At 37.7% G+C, this 18,645-nt stretch overlaps 1 protein-coding gene across 13 annotated transcripts in view; it reads left to right on the forward strand.

The window, feature by feature from the left end:
- The window catches only part of SOX6 (SRY-box transcription factor 6), a 369,248-nt gene extending 351,900 nt beyond the window's left edge, over nt 1-17,348 (forward strand). For 10 of the 13 annotated variants that reach the window (XM_026793117.2, XM_014266735.3, XM_074543379.1 and 7 more), the window contains 3 exons: nt 275-508; nt 3,047-3,263; nt 10,460-17,348. In XM_026793117.2, the coding sequence (XP_026648918.1) occupies nt 275-508; nt 3,047-3,263; nt 10,460-10,763 (755 nt within the window). In that variant the 3' untranslated portion in view covers nt 10,764-17,348. Of the gene's footprint in view, nt 1-274; nt 509-3,046; nt 3,264-7,510; nt 7,551-10,459 lie in introns of those variants that run through there. The other 3 variants (XM_074543376.1, XM_074543378.1, XM_074543384.1) reach the window with 2 other exon arrangements.
- Nucleotides 17,349-18,645: the final 1,297 nt, after the last annotated feature.

Raw genomic sequence — 18,645 nt, forward strand, 5'->3', positions numbered from 1 at the left:
CCAAATGGAAACTTTATCAAATCTCTGTGTCTTAGTTGGGGAAATACCAGTGCAATTTGTTTCTTCAATTTGATGTTGGGTCATCTCAGCTACACTGAGACCATAGGTTGGCCCATCTCTCTCTCTCTCTCTCTCTCTCTCTCTCATAAATCTGGTAGCAGGGAGAGAAAGAGAGAAAGCAAAAGCTAAAGTAAGCACAGCACTGAAAGCGCTTTCCTAACGCACGTAATAATGTTTTGCATCCATCTTGTTTCCTCCTGCCCTGACGTTACAGGGAGTAAAGCAGTGAATGGCTCAGCAGCTAAACTACAGCAGTATTATTGTTGGCCAACAGGAGGGGCCACGGTGGCTGAAGCCCGGGTGTACCGGGACTCGCGGGGCCGTGCCAGCAGCGAGCCCCACATCAAGCGGCCGATGAACGCCTTCATGGTCTGGGCCAAGGACGAGCGCCGGAAAATCCTCCAGGCCTTCCCCGACATGCACAACTCCAACATCAGCAAAATCCTAGGTAAGTGCAAGGCAGCGGGCAGCCAGCTGTGCTGGCAGGTTTAGGTTGGATATTAGGGAGAAATTCTTTGCTGTGAGGGTGGTGAGGCAGTGGCACAGGTTGCCTGAGAGGCTGTGGATGTCCCATCCCTGGAAGTGTTCAAGGCCAGGTTGGATGGGGCTCTGAGCAACTTGGTGAAACCCCCATGGCAGGGGGTTGGAACATATGATCTCTATCATCCCTTCCAACCCAAACCATTCTACAGTTCTATGGACTTCTCTAATTTTAGAACGTATATTTTTCTGGGAGATGTTCACCAAAATTAGACTTACTGAAACAAAATGAAGATTCATGGCTTATTTTCATTTTCATTCCCATTCTTTTCCCTTTCTGCCCCTTCCCTAATACTTTTTATTGCCAGCAGCAGTCACAACATGCTTTAAAACTTAGTAGCATTGAAAAGGAATGTTTTGTGAAATCTGTTGTGATAGTGTGTCCCAGTAAAGTTCCACTAACTGCAAGTTCCCATTAGAACGCACTTGAACTACAAATCACCTGAATGGAAGATGGTACTTGCTAGAGTAAATACTGGGATAAAGTTTAAAAAGTACAAAATCAAAATCAGAGGTTTATGTCAGACAGTGCAAAATCAAGAAAGAAACCTGGCACAGTTCAAAAGACCTGTACACGCAAACCTCACATCCAAAATGTTTGGTTCAAAACATTGCAATATTCAAAATCTAACCACTAGAAGTGTGCAATTAACATATTGCTCAGGTAAAAATCACAGTAGTTAATATTTAATTTGTATAGATCGACACAATCAGGGAATATTCCATGGGTTTTATTTTGCCACTGTGCAAATAAATGGGCTCATTTTTGGGAAATTTTGATTTGCTTTTTAAGATCCCTCCAGAGAATTAAAAACATACGTGAGAATGAGTGGTGAAATGTTAAAACCTATATTTGCTTTTTGAGTCTTTGAAGTGAAAGACAGATTCCAAATGTAGCTCATAATAAATAAAAGTAAAAATCAAGTTTCCTCTGTAATCATTTTATTGTAAACTCTGAGTTCAAATACAAAGTTTGTCGCATGTTAGTTCAATCAGAGGCAAGAATGCATAGAAATAAATGTTACTTTGTCCTGAAACTTTCAAAATCTTTCTTAGTAGTTCTCATATTTTTGTCTACCATATAAGTGAGTTATATGAATAGCCTTTCAGTTTTGTATAAAACCTTCACTGTTTCAGTGTTGGCAGCTGTAGGGAATCTATATTATTTGTGTGCATTCTGTGAAAAAAACTATTAGGAGCATAGTAACTGTATTCATTAAAATGTAAACTTCCAGCATAAATATTTCAGAAGTGCCAGCAATTGAGTGTTTGTTAACCATGGAATTAACCTGTCAGTATCTGCTCTGCCACAAATAAGTCTATGTCCATATAATATCTGTGCAACTTTTCCAGGACAATGAGAAAAGAGACTGAAATATTAGAACTGACACAGAATATTGCTGGCTTTGGATAATATTTATACAACTTTTCCATTTGTTGATGTATGAAAAATGTTGGTAAAAGAATAGCTTCCACCCACGTTTACCACAGCTGTAATCGTTTTATTCATCTAAAAGACACCAAAAAGCTATTTTCTGCATTTCTTATTCCCGTCTCTGTTCAAGTGTTTAGATAGCTCCTTACAAACAATACAAGAGCTCTGAATACTTTTGCCTCTTCCTGTGTACACTGTGTTAATTTTTAAACTTTTTTATTGGTGCAGCTTTCAGTGAGAGTTTACAGTACCTGAAGTGGTGTATATAGTTACAGTGTGCTTTCTGTTTTACTTTTTGTCCTTCCAATGTGAGTTTGTGAAATGTAAGATTCAGTTCTGTGTGCTTATTACATCTGGCAAAAAGATAATATGCATAACAGAATTTAAAATAGGTGTCGGTATTATGCCAAGCTTATATCAGAAGTTCAGTAAATTTAAGACGCCCAGACAGCAAGGGATTGTTCATAATTTTGCTGAACCTATAAGGTTTGATACTTTTTTTCCTGCTACATAGCAAGCTATTAATATCTATTAGCAGGAGTGTATAAACCAAATTCTCATAAAAATATCAAAGAAGCCTAGTGTCCCTAGGCAATATGTTAGGCTTTTAACAGTGAAAGTTGGCTGCAGACTTTCCTTAACCACCATAGTGTGCGTGGTATTACAGAGGTATGGAATTACTCACAGATTAATGCTCTTATTGTAAAAAATTAAGTAGTCTGTTTTGCAGCACGAGGCTGAGATTTTGAGACTTAACTATTGATTTTAAGTGCACCCTACTTAATAGAGATTTACATATGCTTGGTCTGCAGCAATATCTGAAAGTCGGGGTTCTTTTAGGGTGTCTCAGCTTGTGCAAGCCAATATATGTGCAGACTGATGTAAATTTAAACCAGTTTATTTAACGAACTTAATTAAAATTTATTACGGCGAGAGAAGGCACGTTGAATTGTGTATGTGCACAGCCAAGCTCGGTTTACTTGAGCCCTCACTGACATTTTGTGTCCATAGGATCTCGCTGGAAGTCCATGTCAAACCAAGAGAAACAACCTTATTACGAAGAGCAGGCACGACTAAGTAAGATCCACCTAGAAAAGTACCCCAATTACAAGTACAAGCCTCGACCAAAACGCACCTGCATCGTGGATGGGAAGAAGCTGCGCATTGGGGAGTACAAGCAGCTGATGAGGTCTCGGAGGCAGGAGATGAGGCAGTTTTTTACCGTGGGGTGAGTACAATTGCTGCCATTGTTTTCCAAGATGGAGCACGCTGTTTGAAACCAAATAGAGTTATCTGTTTAAGTCACTGACTAATGTCATTTAGAGGGAAAGGGTTTGAACCAGTAAGACCTTATTAAAAACATAAGATGGAATATGGAGCTATCGGCTTGCCTGAATGCTGATTATGAGACTGATTGTGGAATTCTTTAAAGTCAACAGAAGTTGTTTCCCATTAGCCTGAAAGGTTTGAATCATGTCTTTTGTGAGTTTTTAGTAAGCTAATCCATTCTGGGTTAGTAATGACTCCAGCATCATTTCCTAAATTAAGAAAAGAACAAAGAGAGGAACACAAAGGATTTTTCCTGTGTAGAATAGGAGTCAGGAGAGGGGGAAAATGGAGAGGAGTAATAGCAGTTGCATGAGGAACACACACAAATGAATGATATCAAGGTATGAAGCTACTAGGAATTGTTTTATATAGAGAAGTATGAATTTTTTTTTTAATATAAGTTTTAGAAGAAGTCTTTCAAGTAGTGTGCAGATAGACTGGGTAGATTTATAACTCAAAATGTATTGCCCAAAAAGATCCTGGCACAGTTTTAAGAACACTGTGTGTGCTTTTAGGGCTCTTTCCTCTGGTGTTCAGCAGAGAAAGCAGAACTATAAAACATCTACAGGCTAAGTATGACAAAAGTCCAGTGAAACAACTGCACCATAACTGATTTTTCGCTCCTGTTTCTTTTTTTTTTTTTTATGAATTAATCTGTGATGCTCAGTGCTCTAACACAATGTTTCTGGTGATTTACAAAGAGTCTAAAAGCTGTCTCCAGTGCCAGCCTTTCCAAATTCTCAATGTTCTGCTTATTTCTCTAATCACAATAGTCTCCTTTTGTTGGGTACTTCACCACCAGATAATTGACCTTGACGTCGATTATGTGCCCTCATTTTTGGCTTGGGATGCAGAACTCCTGTTGCAGTCAATTATTTTGTGGTACATCCTGCAACAATGTGGGCTCTTTCTTCAATCAGTAAATAGAAGTGGTTTTGATATCTTGAAATAGCCTTCCAGTCTATAGTTATGACATTGTTTTTTTTATTCTTCAGTCTAAGGGAAATTGTTTACTAATAGTCTTCCATCAAAATTGCACATAGGACTCTAAATAGAAATCTGAATTTATATAGCACATCACAAATTATATTCAGATTGAGGGAATGAAATTCTAGCTTACGTCTTCCAAAGCAGATTGACAGACCAAATCACATCTAGACAAGAAATGCAAAAGAAATGCCAAAACACCAGTCTGAACAATTTGAGAATTGTTTGCTAATTCAAAACAGCATTAAGCAGTAGCATTTTACACTTTAAATGTGGTGGGTAAATGGGAGTGAATATTGAGGATGGATTTAAGAAAATCCTAAAAGTGCCTACCTAAAGAGTGAATTCCTGTTAAAATATATATATACTGAAGGCTATTCAAAACTAAACTGGTGCAACCTAGATGTATCATCTTTATCATATATCCAACAGTGTGATCATGAAGACCATGAGAATGTCACCATTTTTTGAAGAGATTGTTTCTAATTTCTATTTATGCTAAGTCCACTTCACCATGTTCTATTGATGTTAAGAAGTTTAAAGTAAACTACCTCTGTGCAGTTATATAATGATGCACTGGACTTTACCAAAACCAGTGAGTTTTAGTTGTGCAAGTGATGGAAAAGGGAGTATGAAGTCTAATGCATGCATTCAATGGAGAAGAAATGAGATCCATGTTGCTGTACAATGTAAATATAGATTACAGTCCTGAGGAATCACAGGCTGAGATTAAAAAAAAGAATAATTTATACTTCCCTGTGACTTCCCACTGTTGTCCCAAATTCCCCTTTTCCCTCAAGAATAATTTAAAACAAACTTATTGGAAGACACCAAGTAAAATTAGTGAAAAAAACAGACTAGAACATCTTTTTTGAACTGAAACATAAAGCATGGAATCATTTGTCTCAGCAGAATAGTTTACTAAGTAATGAAAAGCAACATTTCTTCCAAATCAGATTATAACTAAGTGAAACACAGTAAGTGAGCCCATCAGCTTCTTAAACTTACTCTTCCCTGTGTTTAACATAAATATCACATAAAGCATCAGCTGGAACAGTTTTCCTAACTGACCTCACACCCCCATTATTTTTCCACTGTTTTGATGGAACAACATAAATCGTCCTTCAGAACTGTAGACGTGAGAGTTGAGATGCTGTTTCCTCTTCTCAGTGAAATAAGAGACAAATGTGGTTTTTCGGATTGAATATGCTCTGTGTTTACAGTAAATATTTCAGTGGAAGATAGAGAACAAAAGTATAAAATAGATTCCAATGAAATGTGCCAAGTGCTTCATACTGCTTGAAGTACTACTGGGGTTTTTTTGTTGCCTTTTTTTTTTAAAGAACAAACCAATTAAATTGGGAATGGGCACACAAACTGGCAACAGAAAATCATGACAGAATAAAAAGATAAGTAAGAGATGTGTGAAGAGTCAGATACACATTCAAAGCAGGTAGCTAAAGGAAATAGTAAAAAGCAAGAAAAATATATTTTTCATAATTGTGTTGGCATTTTTCTTATACCAAATGTTCATTTATGTTTTAGGCAATCCAGTAAAGGCTAGTTCCTGTCAGACTCCCTTAGGTGAGCCACTGGCTAACACAGGATAATTCTGCTATGGGTACAACCCCCCACCACAAGCATTGAGTTCTCCATGGCTCAAACGTTTTTGTTTCAAAAGGCTCACATTGCTCACTTCACTGAACCATAGTCTTTGACAAATTTTGGTGAGATGCAAAAAGGAAGTTTAAAGAATTTCAAGATACAAACTAGCCAGGATTTAAAATACAATAGAGAAATAAGCTAATGAATGGCTAGGTTTTGTTCTGATTTTTGAAGAAAAACCTCCAAAAGAATTGAATGAGAGTGAAGATTTCTTGGAATAAATTGGCCAGGAAATTAATGTTTTCAGATAATTGTAAATGTAATAGAACAAAATCTGTGAACTGCCAAGTATTCTAAACAACAGAGTGGAACTTACAGTGTGCGTAGGCCTTCCACTGCATCCCTACGTGAATGAATTTTGTTCCAAATGAGGCAGATAATGTACAGAAATAATTCATGTTTAATGCAGAGTATGTTAAAAAATTGCTGCTTTCAATATAGGGGAAGCTGAATCTGGAGCCAGCTTTGTCTTTAAAATAGCTTAAAATGAGTTATTTTTAATAGTAAAATTATTAATGGAACTTGTGAATGATACCTTCAGCATAAGTTAATCCCAAACAGACTTCTAGTGATTTACAATTTATCCTCAATAGTAGTTTTTTGTAATGCATAAATAAATGTGAGCTAACAAATGGATCATATATAAACCATAAATTCAGGTATTTTAAGTTGAGTCTGTCTTTTGTTGCCTTGTCTTACAAAGATAATTCATTGCTCAGTCATTTTTACAGTCTAATACACTCTAAATAGAAGTATATGCTATATACATTTCTCTGCAAAATGATGTAAGCAGTAACTTTTTTTTTCCTGTGCTTTACCAGAGTAAGATGTTTAGAATAAAGCCTTTATAGTGTTTATAACTACTGTACACACGTAGTCTGAATGTTGCTAGGCTATGGTTTTGAATAAGTCTGTAATATTATACTCCTGTAGCTTGAACTTAAAGCAAGTACACAATGGGTGCTTTTGTGAGATTTACTGTTATTTCATTCCTTATGGGAATGTAAGTTTCAGGGGTGTGTAACATATGAGCGTTTTGCTTGATGCAATCAATTTCTGCTTCAGACGTTTAAATAGCTGTCAGAAAATGGTTGGGAAGGGATCAGAAAACAATGGTCGTTTGCCAATTTAAATGTTTGGCTGGTTTGGCAAAAGTCAAAAGAGGAACATTCTCCAGGAAAATACTAAGAATATTAATGCCACAAATTTGTGAGCAGGTCAGTTGGGCTAAGAATTTTCTTGTTACTTACATTTTTATATTTACTTAAATATTTTGGGCCAAATTTTAAGCCCCAGAGAGGACAGGCAAGTTATCAGTGCTGGCAGAGCACAGGAGAGTGACCCCTAGAAATTGTCCACATGAGGATTTCTTATGCAAAGAGGAGATGATGGGGGCAGGAGTGGTTTGAATCCAGGGTAGACAGAGATTGCCACCATTCCTCATGGATCTGAAGAGACCAGAAGATTAATGTTGCTTTCTGGAAATCTTAACAGGCAGAAAACTTCCATGTGCAACTGAGCTGAATTGTAACCTGCAGCTTGCAGGTAAAGTATGTTTTTATCTCCCCCCTCCAAGGTTCTATGATGGTAAAACTCTAGCTAAAGGCAATGATTCAATGTGTGGAATTGAATATAATAAAAGACTCCATTAACATGAATGCCTTTAAGATCTACAAATATAAGAAAACATAATGGCCAGAGTTGTAGGTTAGAAACGCCAACTCTTCCTTTCAGGGAGTATAATGGGAATTTAAACAAATGCTCTGTTTTCCTCCCCAAAAGAACTTAATTACTTAGGAAATTATAACACTCAACTCTAGTAACATATGCCATCCACATAATTTGTGATATTTTAAAATAAGACTTTCTGGGATGTAATGTAGCAGCTAGAGCAGAATTTACAGTGACAACCTGATCAGCTCTAAATAATAACAGGTATTAAATCAGAGGTAGGTGTCCAGTTACAGGGGGTGTGTAGGTGCCCATGCTTAAGTGCTAGCAAATTTTTTGCTAGCAAATGGGTAGCAATTTGAGACCCTTTCCAATTAGGTGGTACAGTTACCACATGTTTACAGTTCCACAGTGAGATATAGGTAATTTAAAGTTATTACCCAGCCAGCAGCAGGCATGCACAGCATGTCTGATTTTTGTTTAACATGTAAAAAAGGACTGCATTTATGAATGACAAATTCAGTAAGCCTTTAACTTTCCTGCTATACCAATCAAGTTCTTTGACAATTAGATTAATTCAGTAGCTTGCCATGCATTTGCCTGGTGTGCTCCCAAGCAAAAAGTACCTCTGTGAATTTGGCTTCTTTGTGCTCAGATGACCACCTCCATTTACACTTTGAAATGTGTGGTACTTGGACAAGTGTACCCAGTCCCACAGAAATGTGGATGTGCAGAACAGTTCTGCTGACTGAATTTGAAATGCCAGGATTTCTTTTTCCTTCAGGCCATAACAATGATAACCATCACTTCATCAACGTATCTCACAGCATTGTCTTAAGCAGACTTTTAAAATTGCTCTACTGCTTGTAAAAAGGCAATTTGCTTCTGAAAAACACAAGCCTTTTGGGGAGGAGAGGTATAGAGGTGGATATATTAGTGTTCTGATACTTAATGTCAGCTGTAACACAGCAGCAGCTTTGTCTCAATCATTCTTTGAGTCAGTTCTACAACTTCTGTTACAGGAGTTTTGAAAACTTTTCTCAAAGCATCATTTGGCATTGATGTTGTGCTATTCTTTGATGAACAACTGGTGATGTTTTGTTTTGTGAATTTATATTTATTCTAAGAAATACTGGTGAAAGATTATTATTTGGGCAGATCAGAAAGAATTAAGTGTGTATGGCCTGGTGACAACTACATCGATTTTTCTGTTGACCCAGTGTGGGTTTCTTTTTCCTTTGCTTTGTGGAAACATTCATTAATGTGTTCATTTTCTGTGTCTAAAAGTTGTGGAGGAGATACTTGTGGGTTTTTAGCAGTGATAGCTTATACTCCTGAAAGCATGCAATCCTAAACCAGGAATGTTCCCATGTGAGGTAGGTGTTCAATTTTATGGATAAAGTATTGAAAGATGTTTGCAGAAAATCACTTGCAAGCAAATACATTGGCTGAAAATTGTTTTCACAGAACATTTATCAGACCATTTAAAAAGTGAAAATTTAGTGAAAAATCCCAAGCTGTTTGTAAATCATCTGCAAATCATCATTTGCAAACAGGAGTATAATGACTGTGTCAAATGAATTACTGCATTTTTGCTCGCTGCTAGCCAGGTGTACGAGACTTACACAACAGATGTTTGAATTTCTCAAGCTGTGCAGAGGCTGTAAGAGTCAGGCTAGCAGTACCAGCCGTGGCAGGACTGCAAACTATTTCAGTGGTGTGCTACACAGGGTGTTCCTGATTTCACTGTATCACTACCCAAACCCAAAGGACTGCAGCTTCCCTGTAACTCTCTAGTGTGATATTTATCAAAATTAAAGTTTGATCAATGAACAATAAAGACTCGACATTTAGAGTTTTTTAAATAAGCTTAACATTATTTTCTGTATTGATTTGGCCAATGATTAGGAAATTGTGAGACTGGTTTATAAAATGTCCTTTTGAATTTAGCATGGAATGGCATAGTGGTCAAGATGCAGATTCCGTAGACTATTCAAACATACCTGACTCTGTTTCTCCTGCTGAAGTCTATAATAGTTCACTGTTACTGGGTCAATATTGCTCCAAAGAAGGTTGGGAATACATTGAAATGTATGATTCTTTAAATAGATTATGCAAATAGGCAGATATGTTCAACAGCTAGTCAATACAAAGTCAGCATCTTCCAGGGCAGATTTGTTTTCTTTTTGTATCAAGTACTTAGCTTCAAAAGCCCCATCTTACACATAAAATCCTTAAAAGCAAATGACATTCTGATGATGGATCCAAATAAAAGTCAACAGCCAGCAATCAAATGTGAGAAGAATATCCAAGTGCCATAGGAGTCTACCTGGCTAGTCTACCTGTACTACTTACATAGTAAATTAGATACTTCAGTTTCTCTCTGTTGTTTTAGGTAATCTTGAGGTCCTCTCATTAAAAGAAGCTCTTGCCATGAGTTTAGATTTTGGATACATGGTGTCTTTGGTAGCAGGCAGGCATCACAGGATACCTGAAGCCTTTTGATGTTCTCTGTCCAAGTGCCAGTTTGTATTATGGTTTGAATAAGCACGTAGAGTACGTGTAAGGATGTCTGGTAGTGACTGAAAACACTTCAGTTCCCAATTGTCCTTTGGGGGAGATAATGAACCAATACCAAAGAGGACTCTGAGCCCAGAGGAATACATGGACCCTTTCTAGGAAACCACCTGCTTTTCCTTCCTTTGGACTTGCAGAAGGTCTTCCCTCCTCTATACAGAGGCAGTGACACTTCCCTCTTGTTTTTCCTTGCAGACAACAGCCTCAGATTCCGATCACCACGGGAACAGGAGTTGTCTACCCTGGTGCTATTACCATGGCGACCACCACGCCGTCCCCTCAGATGACATCAGATTGCTCCAGCACCTCTGCCAGCCCTGAGCCCAGCATCCCTGTCATCCAGAGCACTTATGGTATGAAGACGGACAGCGGAAGCCTTCCTGGAAACGAAATGATAAACGGAGAGGATGAAATAGAAATGTACGAGGACTATGAGGATGATCCCAAATCAGACTATAGTAGTGAAAACGAAGCCCATGAGGCAGTCAGTGCCAACTGAGGAGTGTTCACAGAATTAAAGTACTCAGACTCATTTGGGTTTTTTTGGGGTTTTTTTGAACAAAAGTTCTTAAAGAGCCTGCATGCATGTGTGGCTCCTACAGTTACATCAGCAGAATGGTCTTAAATGTTTCTTATCGTGTGAGACAGATTGTTTCCCTAATTTTTCATGAACTTGGGTTTTTTTTGTTTTGTTTTGTTTTTTTAATTTAGATGAAGACATAAATATCAGACATCAGGACTTGAGAACTTATATGAATCAATAGCTGTCTTACAAGTCTTACCTTTTGTCTTTTTCTGTTTGGATGCTGATAAAGGTTTAAGTTACTGTTTTAGATGGGGGTTATACATTCTCACTCAGGTATGCTGTGCCAGCCTACAGGTTGTGAATGTGTTTTTATTCTGGATTATTTTAGAAAACAAAAACTGCAGAATTCATATTGTGAAACAGAACAAGTCCGCAAGTGTGCACACCTGTGCATCATAGCTTGTCTTTAAAAAATAGTCTCTGAATTCCATTTTTTTTCCATATTTATAGCTGAACTTCTGATGTGCCAAACTTTTCATAACTTTTGAATCTTAACATTTAAACGAAAAAGTCTTAAAGGAGACACTGTAAAGTCTTAGACAATCCTTTGGCATCTTAAAAAAAAATTATATATGAAACCTAATTTTTTTCCAGAATATGGTAAAGTACTCAGGAATCTGGAGACAGGATATTCTTAATTAGTGAACATGGTTGCCATAGTGCATGTGCCCAATTGCTTTTGCCTCTTGATGTGCCATTAGTGTGAAATTTTAAGTAAGCACAAAAGAGCAATCACCAGCTATGGACAGGCCTGTCTTAGCAGTGTGAGGCCACCTCTGATTACATTCTCTACCCCTTTGCTTTTAACCCTTGCATTCAGTCTTAACACATTTTCTCTTAAATAATTTATTCATTCCAGAATGTCAAGGGTCCAAATACTTAATATTTATTTTTAAAAGTACAGTTGGTGGCATTACACTTACAATTCCTTATTGATATTTTAAAGAGCCTCTTCTTTTCCCCTCCCTAAATCACACAGGTATATGAAAATAAAAGTGCACCTGCTACTAAAATGAACATGACCTTTATGAGTGAGAAATTCACTTGTTCCTCTAACACTGTATGTTCAAGGAGCACTTGGAAACACTCTGCTATATGTATTGCAAAATAAAGTGAGTACTTTTATATGTACATAGAGTACAAATACCCTTAAAAATGTGTTTGTAGTCATAAACCTCTACACTTAGCAAGGGCAGATGTCAAATCCAAACTGCATTTACAGTCCACCATGCTGAATTTTTAGGGCCAGAGGAACCTGTGGCAAATCATGGCTCTGTACATCATGTTCCCATTGCCACCTGAAGGACCTGTGCTACCCTAAGTATTTATGCAGTGATTTATTTGTGAGACTCCAAGTGGGGGAGGGAGGGACACTCAAATATCTAATAGCAAAGGTTGGAAAATGGGTCATCAAAAATATTTATTGTATATTAGTCATGTGGGAATGTGACTCATCAAAAGCTTTGGGATGTAAGGTGCTATAGAAATTTAAATTTCTGTTTGTATTACTTCTAGAAACAGTGCAATCACTGGAGAAAATTCTGGGAAATATGCAAGATTCAATTCAAAGATTGTGATTCTGTTAGATTTCAAAGATGGAGGAGAAACTGCCTTTATTTTTTCCCCTCACACTCCACTTCTGTTCACAAATAGATCACTGTATATACATACAGTTCCAATAGGCCTGAGGAATAACTGTGCTGAAGATCCTCAACTCTTTTATTTGGAATTGGCTGTGTTCAGCACACTGGTGATAAATTCAGGCTCAGGCTGAGAGGTACCAGGGGGCCTGGAGCAGCTCCTCTGGAAGTCTTGAGCATCTTCTCATGGAGCTGCACAGGTTTTGCTTCGGACAGCAAAATGAGCCTGTGCTAGTCTGGCTGTCCTTGTGCCTCCTGCTCTGCAGACACTCCTGTGAGCTGCAATGGCAGGATGCTCTGTGGAGGAGCAGTCTCCTTCCTGACAGCCCCACTGATTCCTGTCCTGTCAGAAACAGCCACTTTTGCCACTGTAGGAATCGCGTTTCTATGTGAGAGAACAGACCCCCGAGACAAAGAAGACTGTTCAATTTACAGGACAATTTATAAAGATAATGGCATAGAAACACAATGGTCAAATTTCTCTGACCATTTTGTAATTTGGAACAAAAAAAGCTATATTTTTAATATTTATTTAACTGTGTTCTGAGTCCATGTCTAATAAGCAATAAACTGGTCTAGCCAAGTCTTCAAAGGCATATGCTGTGTCATTAGCTGGTGAGCGTCCTCTTTAAGCTGGCTAAGGTACTGATAGAAAGTGGTTTTTTGTTCTTAAAATAGCTTGGGAATTTGAACTGGTTTTAATACATTCAGCTCAGACTGGGGGGAGGACATCATTATTTCATAAAAAAAAAAAGACTATTTATTAATGTCTTACATAATTCTCCAGTTAGAAGTATTTCTCCCTCCCCCCACGTCACTTTCTCTCTTGCTCTCTTTTTTTTCCTGGTTTTGTTGCATAGGTAGAATGCTGTATTGCTAGCATTGTATTTTATGTAATTATTTTTTTGCACAAAAGCAAACATTTAGATTAGTAGTTTAATTTTTTTTTTTTTTTAATTTTATGACCATGCCAAAATAATATTCTGCAGGCTTGTGGAGAACAAAGGACTGTTCTTTAGGACTGAAACTTGATTTTGCTTGTAGTACAAAAAAAACACACACTCACAGATGTTGTTTCGTAAGTGTTATAAGCACTGGATATAAATGGTATTTTTTATCACTTCTGACTAATGTGAAACTGTTGTACGAAAACTACATGAACAAAAGTCATCTGTTTCGACTCGTGTGGGCCTGCCTCACAGTTGCCGGATTTGAGTCATTTTTATGTCTTGTTATTTCATTTATTTATGCAAAATACATGTATGTATGAACACTTTGTTTTAGCTCCAGCCCTGCCTCAGTGCTGATGCTCTGTATGTTAAAGCCGCATTCTCGAAAATGACTGGCTGTTCAGGAATCACCAGCTGGTAAAAATTGCATTTACTGGCTGGGGGAGTGGGAGGAACATATTTGAATCTGAATTGTGCCTATGAGCATGTTATTCTATTTATTAGCCGACATTGGCTCTAAAATGTCAGTAGAAATCAAGGATGGACAATCATAAGGATGAAACCCAACATTTTTACTTTATTAATCGGAGCTCAAAACAAAGTTTTTTGATGAATTTGCCATCTCATTTTAGATTTTTTTTAAATTGTGTAAATATAACATAGGAAATAGAATTTTATTTTTTGTTCATGGATACTTAGTGAAGTATAAGTTATGTATTTACTTTTGTTCTATATCAGTGTATGTTGGTCCATATTAAATGCTGACAAGTCACTGTACCTCATGTAGATGCTGAATTTACACCCGCAGTGTGAGCGCAGTATTGTGGACCTGTAGCTGGGACAGCAAGATGCCTCACTTGTGCTCCCTCTGATTTTTAATAGCATATTCCACAAACAGGAAATACTTTCTTCTTTTTTAGAAAGTTGATACATGAAACATGTCAAATTTTGGCTACATTCGATGGGAAACACAGTCTTCTGAATCCAAGTAAAAGCAATGAGATGTTTTACTTAACAAGAATGACATTTGGAAGTCAAAAGCATATCCCTGAAATATTAAAATGACTGAAATGGCCCTTGCAATGCAGGCAAGACTCAGTGATATCAAAGTTTTATGTTGTACATCCATTAAATCATGTATTTGTTACATTAGGCTATAACACCAGAGAAATTGTTCACACAATACACAGAGAGGATTCGTGGAATTGCTTCTTAAGCTTTGTGTTCAAGGCCCCTTAGAAACTGACTGGAAAAATAACTCCATTCAGGAGCACTAATATAGTAATACTATTTTCTCTGTGAACAGTTTATTTAATTAACAGATACAATATATTTTCTTTTGGAAAATTATTAAATACTTATATTCAAGAGAAGGAGATTCCCCAAACAGTCTGGTACCAGCCAGAATAGTTCACTTCTTATTTTACAAAAATGGAAGAGAAAGGTCCCAATGGAAACCATACTGCTTTCCAGGGTTTATGTGCAGAAACAAGTCTGGAGAACTGTGCAGATTCTGGTCTGCCTGTATGTTTGGGCATCACCATTTAGCTTGTGAAACCACCTGCTGAGCACTCACAGGATCCCGACTCAGTGCTCCAAAATCAGTGCACTCAGGTGTAGGGGGAGGGAAAAGACAGAGGGATGGCTCTGGGATGGAAATGCAAACCCAACAGCAGCATTAGCCCCAGTAAATGCACCTCCCTGGGCAAAGTGCACAGCAGCCAGCTGTGAGCAGCCTCTGCTTTGGACAAACACAACACAACCACCTCCCACTGCCATCTAATCTCCGGGCTGGCTTTCTGCATTTTGGTTTTTGGCCACATCAATGGCATGGCATTTCAAAATCATCTCCCAGCAAAACATTCTACAAGATTTAGGCCCCATCCTCCCCCAGAAAATCACCTACCTACCTGCCTGACACGAAGCATGTCAGTGCTTCCACAGTGGTCACAGTGGGGTGAGCTTTGCTGAGCCAGGGCCACAGCAAGAACAACTGCACTGGAGATGCAGCCAGCAGGATGTATGATAGAGCTCTTCATGCTTTTATGAGAAGTTAATGAATGGGCTTGGACCCCTTGGTGTTTTGCATGCTTTTTTAAGATTCAAGGTGGCACTTACTTAAGCATGTTCTTTTAAAATAATAATACTAAATGACCTCATTTGATCATTTACAAAACACTTTTTTCCTTTAAAAGAAACTTCTTCTAAACTTTTTTTGTTTTTTGGTACAACCCATTAAAATCTGTGATTTTTCTCAAATCAAGCTACATTTTTGATATGTAGCAGTGCCCTGCTACAGAAGGAAAAAAACAATGCATATGCAAAATAATTTCATTTTAATCTGGAGCCTTTTCTTAACTGCCAGAATTGTTGGAAATGGTGACAAAGAAGTATTCTGAGATTTCACACGCTGGGTAAAAAGGGGTAGGGTGGGGTGAACTGGGCTGAAGGAAAACTTATCAAATTGGTATTTATGGCAATATGAAAGCTATAAAGCAACTTAGTGACATGGCTTGCTTTGTAATTTCCGCTTTCTAAAAACCACAAGTGAGGTCCTTGGTGCTCTTGGAATATGGGGAATGTGCAAATATTTAACTGTTTGTATGCTGCACATTGCAGACCTGCTAGTGTGCATTCTCCGTTTGTCTTCCTTTGTCATTTGTGTTTTGCTTTCCAGAAAGCAATGTTGTTTTTTTTTTCTTGTACCTTTCTTCAGCTTGTAGCAAACTAGAATGCTTAGCATTTATGTTCATTCATTATTGTATTTCCCATGTAAATTTTTTTTTATTACATTAAGACAAGCTTATAAGCTGTTACTACATAACTTATCTTACTGTAACTCTTATTTCCTGACATTGTAATTTGTTTGTGATGTATATTGTGAGATTGTACTCTATGTTAATTTAATCAGCACAATTCACTGACATGCTGGACTGACATGCTAGCTGCTGTTTCAAATTGTAAAGTTTGTGTAGAGCTGTTGGGACAACTGAGACTCTCTTGTCAAGGTACTATGCTTTCATTCCTATAGCAACACCCTGGGTGCAGCTCTTACTGGCGAGGGCTGCTTGTTTAACAGCCACTGGCTACTTAATGGGCAGGTTTTCTTTGTAGAAATTCTATATACAGTGCAGGTACCTACCTGGGCCCATGGCCGGTAATTATTTGGGCGTTTAGAGGAAAAACTAGTGTCTATTGCTGCTTTGAATATGTTTTAAAGTCTGAAAATGTAAATAGTTTATCAAAAAAAAAAATCTTGTACAGTCCAGTGTAAAGTTTTTAAATGAACTTAAAGGTTGCCATCACATCTCACACTCTCCTCTTGATACAGTAAAAAGAAAAAAAAAGAAAGAAAAAAGTTTGCTAAGGATATTGATTTAAGAAAAAAAATCTGTTCTCAGATTAAGAAAGAGAATAGTTATTCTTAGCTCTGCTTCATTGCATAAACAGACTTCTTGGATTTTGTTGTGCAGTATTGACGTGAGGTAAATTAAATATTAAATAATCTTTCAGTGGTACTTTTAAGAGTCTTCTCCTCCTCTGCCTCAGTTATTGATGGAAAAGACAAAATTGAAAGACACTGTCCATATACAGTATGTTCTGGTGTACGTTGGCACCTTACCTACATGTTTCGGGTGGGAGGGATTTTATAAAATTTTTTCTTTTTTTCTTTTGTTTTTTTTTTTTTTTTTGCACAAGGTGCTTTCCTGATATGTTAAACATGTCATCCTTGGGTGATACAGTATATGCCATGATAGGGGTTTAGACCCCTCAGGGGAGTGTCTATAAGACTGCCTATTTATGCTCATTTACCTCAAGACTGTCCTCTCTACCCTTAATCTATTCACCATCACTCCATCTTTTGTACTGCTGTTGACACTTACAAATTAAAGATAAATTTTGTTTTACGAGATGTGTGTGTGATTTCTTCTATGCATCCCTTATTCCTTTGAATTTAGTATTAAAGACTGACCATGATGAGTTGATGGGAAAATGCAACTAGGCCTGTTCAGCTGGCCTCCTGTAAATTTGGTGACTGAATTTTGCAGCTCTTATGTTTTACCCACGCCTTTCTAGTCTATGAAGGCATTTTCCAGCCTCTGAAATCCATTAACACCATATGCTGTAAAAGACATGCATGATAACCAGTCTAATTTGACAATATACACTCAATACTGTCAATTTTGTGTGCAGGAAATGCTGTTGGTAGCAACATAATCTCAGAAGGATTTGTAGTGAGTAGAAATGAGACAAAACAGTTCTCATGTTTCTTCTTTCTTTGCCTTCTCCTTTTCCGCTGCATATAACTTAAAACAAACTAACCAAAGTTAAATAACAAAAAGCCTGTAGTTGCCATATTGCCATGTCTGTAAATTGCTGCCATTGGTGTGTTGTGATTGGTTTCTGACTTAGCAATTAGTCATGGTTCTTATAGGAAAATAATAAATTACATTGAAGCACACTGTACTGGAGCAGAAATGTAACAGAGCCTTTTGGTTGTACATGACATTAGATTCCAGTCAAGTTTCAGCTGGTGCACAGACCACCCTGAAACATCCAAGTGGGACAGAATTCTTTCTTCCTTGGAGAGCATCATACGTGGACTTCCTAAAAATGACATTCGGCACTATGAATCTGTGTAGTGGAATACCTCAAAGTCAACAGTGGATGGTAATGAGGAGTCTGACCAACATGTTATAAGGGAGAAATACATAAATATTGACTTGCTCAATTTAATCCAATTTATTTCCTCTCTTCCCCCCACACACCTGTTGCCATGTGATTTTTCTCCTTTTTCTTACCAGAATCTGCTGCTGTGAGGACTGATCAGTAACCTGGAACACACTGCTGCTGTCAGCTGGGTTGTTACACAAGTACAGTGAAAAGCAAAACAAGCAAGGGCTACAGAAGGTCACTGCTTCGTGCAGCAGTAAGGCACGAACTGTTCATGTGACATCTCTAGGTGTCAATCTAAAAAAATGTGCACTAATTGCCAAGCAGGACAGGGGCCTGTCTCCGCATGTACAGCACTCTTCTGGACAAGGCAGTGTGTTGGAGGCTAACCCACATAGCAAGAGCAGCACATTGCACACGTAGCACACACCACCATGCTTTTTCCTGGTGCTGGGGAGAGCAGCACCTCTGAACAACTTGCTGCAACAAATATAATAAATAAGCTCCTAAGATACCATGGTTATTCCCATC

This window comes from Zonotrichia albicollis, chromosome 6 (genome assembly GCF_047830755.1).
Source record: "Zonotrichia albicollis isolate bZonAlb1 chromosome 6, bZonAlb1.hap1, whole genome shotgun sequence".
In the NCBI taxonomy this organism is placed as follows: Eukaryota; Metazoa; Chordata; class Aves; order Passeriformes; family Passerellidae; genus Zonotrichia; species Zonotrichia albicollis.